General features: G+C 46.6%; 1 protein-coding gene and 1 long non-coding RNA gene across 4 annotated transcripts in view; one reads left to right on the top strand and one right to left on the bottom strand.

Annotated features, from left to right (window-relative positions):
• NEDD9 (neural precursor cell expressed, developmentally down-regulated 9) overlaps window positions 1–7,054 on the top strand; it is a 190,517-nt gene that overhangs the window by 175,508 nt on the left and 7,955 nt on the right. For all 3 annotated transcript variants that reach the window (XM_040460505.1, XM_040460504.1, XM_040460503.1), the window contains 2 exons: window positions 5,650–5,751; window positions 6,505–6,606. In XM_040460505.1, the coding sequence (XP_040316439.1) occupies window positions 5,650–5,751; window positions 6,505–6,606 (204 nt within the window). The remainder of the gene's footprint in view (window positions 1–5,649; window positions 5,752–6,504; window positions 6,607–7,054) is intronic.
• Window positions 1–7,054, bottom strand: part of LOC121020461 (uncharacterized) — a 32,814-nt gene that overhangs the window by 7,762 nt on the left and 17,998 nt on the right. The window lies entirely within an intron of this gene.

The following is a 7,054-nucleotide window of genomic DNA, read 5'->3' on the forward strand; positions in this document are numbered from 1 at the left end:
TGACCTGGCTGAAGTCGGACGCTTAACCGACTGCGCCACCCAGGCGCCCCGAGGCTTTGAAGTGTTCTTACCAACCCCAGTGAGTGAAAACCTGGCTTTAGCTGGTGCAAGGGTGGGTTCCCTTCTGGGTTAACTCTGACTTTTACATGCAGCCCTTAGGATCCCAACCCAAAGTGGGGATGGGTAACAGAGTCTCGTTCTTGGTGAGCCCTAGAGTCTGATACCCCCTTCACCCAAAGAAGCAGTGAAAAGACACACTGTGGCCTCTCCGACGCCTGTCCCAGATCAACAAATGCCACCAGGAAAAAAAGCAGTCTCAAAATTTGGGCTTACCTCTGGGGCCACTTCAGCATCCAACGGTTGATTCTGGCTCAGGTCACAATCTCACTGTTGGTGAGGTAGAGCCCTGCGTCAGGCTCCTCACGGACAGCGTAGAACCTGCTTGGAATTCTCTCTCTCCCTCTCTCTGCCCTCCCCTGGTTTGTGCATGCACACATGCGTGCACTCTCTCCCTCTTTCAAAAATAAATAAACGTAAAAAAAAACTGGGGCTTACCTCTATGAGTTCCTTCTCTACTCCCAAATTTGGACCTGATAACTCTTTACTATCTTGTAGTGCTTTAATGCTATTAAGAAGATTTTTAGTATCTTTTCCTCATTTTTTTAAAAGCTGTCTTCAGTAGGATGATTGCTCTGAATTCCCTGGTCCACAATTTAAGTCCAAAAGTGGAATCTGTATAATCCAGGTGACAATTATAATAAAAACAACTAAGGCTTAAGGGGTTTACTCTATGCCGGGTACCTTATGTCCTTGATCACATTTAATACACTAATAGGCTATAAGTATTATTATTTCCATTCTACTAATAAGGAAACCGGCTTCGAATGGACAGATGCCTTGGTCATGCTCTCACGTGTGCTAGAGTCAGCCTGCCTGAGTCCAGCTTATATTCTCAGTCACTCCCCCCATCAGATCTAATCCTTCTTTCAAGGAGCCAAAGACCTAGCGTGGCCATGGCCTTTGACACTCAGCTTCTCGTGACACATGTCAGAAGTCCTGTTCCTTTCCATTGTATTTTCCTTCCAATATTAAGGTAAAATGCAGAGTTTGTTTTGATTTCTTTTTGCCAGCCCCCCCCCCCCCCCCGCCATATGTTTCTAGCATGTGGCTGAGAAGAGCGCAGATATTCATGTCACACACGGGCTCTAGACCGCGGAAAAGGAAACCAGCTAGCAGTCCTTGTTGGCCTCCAGTTGTGGTTTGTACCAAGCAGTGGTGTAGGCGATCATTCTTCCATGGTTTCTGATTTCTCGATTGGATCTAAGATTCACTCAGCTTTTTTGGCTTCTTCACTTGCCTGACGTTACTGCATGGCTGATCCAGCCAGCTCTGCCCCTTATCCCATGAGTCCCACTCATCCTCCAGCTGACTCACCTGGACACCAACCTTATCCCATACAGGCAGACCTTGTTTTCTGCCCTGGCCAGTGCCACACCATCTTGCTTAAGAAAAGCCTCGAGTTTTCCTGTAGTTTGTTAATATCTTCAGCCAATGCATTTATCCAAGGCCTGCTGTAGTCAAGGCCCTGTACTAGGCCCTGCAGTCTCCACCGTGCTGAGAGAGGAAATGAGGTGCCATGAAACAGACCACGAGTGATAAGTACCATTAGGAGAGGCATGGATGACATGCTTGGGGAGTTCTCAGGAGGGAGGTATTATGTCCGTCTGGAAAGCCCTGATGGGAGAGGCACTCAGCTTAGCCTTGAAGGTTGAATAAAATTTGAACATGAGGAAAGGAAGAGAACACCTGGCACGAAGATACAGCGTGGGTGAAGGCACAGAGGTTCGACACACAGGGCACGTGTACGAAACGGTGTGGTTCCGTCTTGCCGAGGCATGGAGTCCGTGAGGAGCTTTTTGGGCCCTGCGCTCAGAGGCTTTCAAGATATTAAAGGGAGGATGGCAGAAATACACAGATGAAGGCAAGAGCGGCCCCCTGGGGGCCAGAGATATGGTTAGCTTGGCCAAGACGCCGCTTGAAATATTTGAGCCAATTCTGGAAATCGGATTTCACGTTAAAAAAAAAAAAAAAAAAAAATCCAGATTTCCGGCTTCTCCTGAAAATTCGAGAGACTCGGCAACCTGGGGTGCATTTTTTCAGGGTGGCGGTTGGCGGGAGCCAAGCAATGGCCGCTTTCCATCCGGAGGGCGTGAGTTCTGTCTCCCCAGCACAGAATCCCAGCCTGTTTCTTCCTTCACCGCACCTGCTCAGCCCCGCAGGTATCTAAGTGTGAGGCCCTCGTTGGCTACAGGGGTAGTAATAAGCCCACGCCAAAGGCTGTCAGGTGTGAGTGGTGCTGCCCAAGGACCCCTCTTCCAGCTCGCTGACTCACACGTGCTGGTTGTTAGTGATCCCTGGCCCTTGCTGCCACCCCAAACACAGGCTCCTCTGCTCTACAACGTCAGCATGCGTGGCTCTCAAAATTATGAGACCTGGAGGTTATTTACAGCATCTCTGAAAGCAGCTCTTGGCGCCCAGGATCTGATGCTGAAAACGGTGTGAATCCAACGGGTCAAAATGTGGGGTGGGGTGTGCCCTGTGTGTTTGCTTGTTTTTATGCAAAGCACATTCATTGGAGAGTTACCCTAACCCCAGTCCCTGGACTTTGGATACCACCCTGCTAGGCCCCGGCCTGGCAGATTTATTAAACGGGCTATTCCTTTCCTAACTGTCTACATCTGCCCCTTCTTCTCTGCCTCAGAACTCTTCTCAAAGCGTCCACCTTCAGACTCTTCAGTTAGTTGACAAGAACGGAGTACTAACAGCTGAGAAGCTGTCAGATTCCTCATGGGGCAGAAAATTCGTAGTTGGGAAATGCAAATCCTCTGCCAAGATCATCGGGAAAGGGGTAGCGGTAGCCATTGTCAGAGAGCCCCAGGATTCCCCTTTTTAGCCCCGTTTGCATCAACTCTAAGGAACTAAGGGGCCGATTGGGTAGCTCCTGAGGCTAAGCCCTTGTAACTGGAGATAAATGCGCAGAATAAAAGGAATGCACAAAAGAAAAACTGACGGAGGAAAAAAAGGAAACGAAAAGCCTGACTTAATTTCATTGAGGAAAATAGTTTTGATGTGCCCTTTGTGCCCATTGTCCATCAAAGCCTTGCCGTGCAAATGCCCAGGAGTGTGCCTCCGAAATTCGCATCCTCTTAGCTCGACCTTGGGGTTCCTCCTAAGCTGAGGTTCAGTAATTCTGGGGCCCTAGAAAGGTTGTTTTTTTTTTGTTTGTTTTTTTTTTTGTACTGTGTCAAGCGGGAAGAAAAGGTCTTATGACCACAAAACTGGATACTTTGTAAGGTACAGAACAGTCAGCACTTTCCTCCGAGGAGAGAACACACAATTGGCATCAAAGTCGCCCAAGCAATGGGTTGAGGAGGACAGTGTCCAAAAGTAGAAGACTTCCAGCTCCTCGTTGCTGCAGACGTCACAGAGTGGGTCGCGGTTTGCCGTGGATGTGTCCGACCAGATGCAGAACGCGGGTCCCATTTAAAGGCTATTTGTGGACCGGTGTGAATTAGATGGTGCCATGGGGAATGCTGGAATGGGGGGAGAGATTGTATTTTGTTGGCTTCTTCCCCCTGTGGTTTTCACCATCTGTTTCTTTTAATGCATAAACAAGGCAAATGACTGGTTTGGAATGCAAAGTTTTTAAAAACCAGATGACCACAGGCATCCTCTAAATGAGAAAGAGCGAGCGAGTTGAGGTTCTGTGACATTTGTCAGGAAGTGAGATGTTAAAAACCGGGAAGCACTAATGCTCACTGCCAGGGAAAATCCACAGAGGCAAGGAAAAGCTTTGTCTATGACCCTGCCTTTCCGACATCTTGCCATACGTTTACATTTCACCCAGGACTATTTTCAGACGCCGGCACCACCACCCCCTCTATCTCCCAGCTCCCCCTTCCCATCTTTAAACTAAAGATGGAACCACTCAGCTGGCCTTCAGCATAACCAGCCTTGGTTTTCCATTAGCATTATTACTATCTTGGCAACCTTGGGCAGAATCCACTCTGAGAAACTTTCAGACTGAACAAAAGCTGTGTTGTTGCACAGGTTCTATTACAAAGCCAAAATAGAGAGCTATAAATAGAGAGGCTGATGAGATAGACTCCAAGAAGATACTTCATTTCTCTCCTGGACAATAGTGAGTGGGGGAAAAAAAATCATATAAGGGCACTAGGAACACAGTGTGTTTTTCTTGAGCAAAGGGCATGCCGCTTTTAAGAGGAAGATTTGCTATGCACAATACAGTGGCCACTCTATAAATGGTTCTGTATGCTCCATGCCAACAAGCCTTAAAGCAATAGATTCCTTTTTTAAAACCCAAGGCGGCGGAGAGATTTGATGGGACGGTGGCTGTGTACTAATCCCCTTTACCTTCATCGAGAGCAGTAATCAACTGCAAACACCAGGATTTAAATGTCTTAGAGCTCCCCGGGGAGAAGGGTATTGATGCATTTGGCTGAGTTCCACCCACTTCAGCATAAGATGAACGCGAGCATTTTTCACATAGTTTTGTAGGCAGCCTGACGCCAGAAATGTTCACATTAGACAAGGGATAAAAGATGATGGTTTCTTAGGGAAGACCCAACTCACCCTAATTTACGAAGTGTTCTAAAAAAACCATCATGGGTGATGCTAAGGTGGGCGCTGTTAGTCATTCGGGGTTGGGGGGGGGGCGCGGTTAGGCAGAAACAAGACCCTGGTAATTTAGAAGCCCTTGGGGGACTAAATAGGCTTCCAAATGAGTTGAAGTTCAAAAATAATTTCTCTACCCTTGCTTAGGACACAAGGAAGGCTGTAGATACGAAAATCCCAGCCTGTCGGGCGAGATTCCTTTCACTGGCATTGGTTCCAGATGCCACAGTTGTGATGAGTGTGTTTGACTTCCCACATCCCTTGGACATAGGTACTGTCTGGGATGACTGCTTCCCTGGTGGAAACAAGAAAATGATTAGAGACATGACCTCTGTTCCGAGTGGCTCACAGGTCCATCTGTCATTTGTTTCAAAGGTTAGATTGAAAGTTCCTGGAGGCTTCTGAGAGCACCACTGTCTGAGTGTTACTTTCATAAAAGTGCTCTAGTGACCTATGGAATTTTAGTTATAATAATAATAATGTCACATGAAGAGGCATCCTGGGGAAGGTATGAGAGGAATTTTAAGTAGCTGAACTCTCTATTTGCATTATTCACTTTACAAATAGTTTCAGAGCCTTTAAAAAAAAAAGTGCACCTTTTTTTTTTCCATTATCTGTGGTTTTGGTGCTCCAAAGGGATGATCTAGGACCTTCATAATTTAAAAATGATTCTCCCTTAAGTTGCATCCTGGGAATTGAGACTTTGACCTACTTTGAGATGATTTGTCACCATGAGGAAGAGGGTTGGAGCTATTTCAGGGATTTGTTCTTTGCTGGGATTCAAGAGGGGATTTAAAGGTGTTCTGACTTGATGTCTCCTTGTCTCCTTCCTTTTCTGTCTTCCATTCTTTGTTTATGGGGGAGAGGTGAGGGAGGAGTGCCTGGTTAGGAGGCTAAGAGATATACTAGGACGGGGGCTTGGAAGTTTACACCTCTGTGTCTTCTTGCCCACAGGTGATAACCCCCGTGAGAACAGGCCAAGGCTACGTGTATGAGTACCCGACCAGATACCAAAAGGATATCTACGACATCCCTCCTTCCCACACCACTCAAGGGGTATGTACCAGGGCCATGGTCACCAGCAGAGGAGACCACTTCAGGGTGGTACTCCTTCAAAGCTACAGAGCAAAGGGAAGTTCACAGATTAGGTGTGTTTCACGTGAAGAATTATTAAGTTCACCCATCCAGAAGCCATTTTAGCCAATGTTATGTAAATTATGTTTTCTGGGGGCGCCAGGGTGGCTCAGTCATTTAAGCATCTGACTTCTGCTCACGTCATGATCTCACAGTTCGTGAGTTCAAGCCCCACGTCGGGTTCTGTGCGGACAGCTCAGAGCCTGGAGCCTGCTTTGGGATTCTATGTCTCCCTTTCTCTCTGTCCCTCCCCCGCTCACATTCTTGTCTCTCTCTCTCTCTCTCTCTCTCTCTCTCTTTCTCAAAAATAAACATTAAAAAAAATTTTTTAATAAATTATGTTTTCTGGATTTGCTTTATCAGGAAATCCTGATAGGCTTTTACTTGACAAAGCTTTTACTGCTTATCATTTTGTTTCAGGAAGTGTAAATTTTAAACCACAGTTGAACGTACAGTGTCGATATTTCACGTAATGTCATTTTTATATGCGATCTGGGTCGAAAATTATGAAATATAAAAAGCAAAATTCCATCAAGCTCTTATCACATAGAATGCAGTTAAAGAGCCAGGGTGTACATAACCTGGCAAATAAATCCATAAGGAAAGGCTCAGTAGTGTAAAAAATGACAAGTGTGCGACATTTCTGTTCTGGGTAACTCAAGTGTTTCTCTTCAGGTATATGACATCCCTCCATCATCAGTCAAAGTCCCTGTGTTTTCAGTTCCAGTGGGAGAAATAAAACCTCAAGGCGTCTATGACATCCCTCCTACAAAAGGGGTAAGTGACAAAGCAGCCCAAAAGGGGTGTGCGTGTGTTTATTGGAATAAAACAAGAAGGGCAAACCAAAGGGGAAAAACTAGTCTTTCTGAGAGAGTGAACGAGAGGAAGGAAAGGCGATAGTTAAAGATAAGTCTAAGGATTCCAGGGACACGTGGCTGGCTTAGTTGGTAGAACACTTGACTCTTGATCTCGTGAGTTCGAGCCCCGTGCTGGACATAGAGATTATTTAAAAAAAAAAAAAAAAAGTGGGGCGCCTGGGTGGCGCAGTCGGTTAAGCGTCCGACTTCAGCCAGGTCACGATCTCGCGGTCCGTGAGTTCGAGCCCCGCGTCGGGCTCTGGGCTGATGGCTCAGAGCCTGGAGCCTGTTTCCGATTCTGTGTCTCCCTCTCTCTCTGCCCCTCCCCCGTTCATGCTCTGTCTCTCTCTGCCCCAAAAATAAATAAA

This window comes from Herpailurus yagouaroundi, unplaced genomic scaffold, assembly GCF_014898765.1.
Source record: "Herpailurus yagouaroundi ecotype Mexico unplaced genomic scaffold, PumYag 250, whole genome shotgun sequence".
Taxonomy (NCBI): Eukaryota; Metazoa; Chordata; class Mammalia; order Carnivora; family Felidae; genus Herpailurus; species Herpailurus yagouaroundi.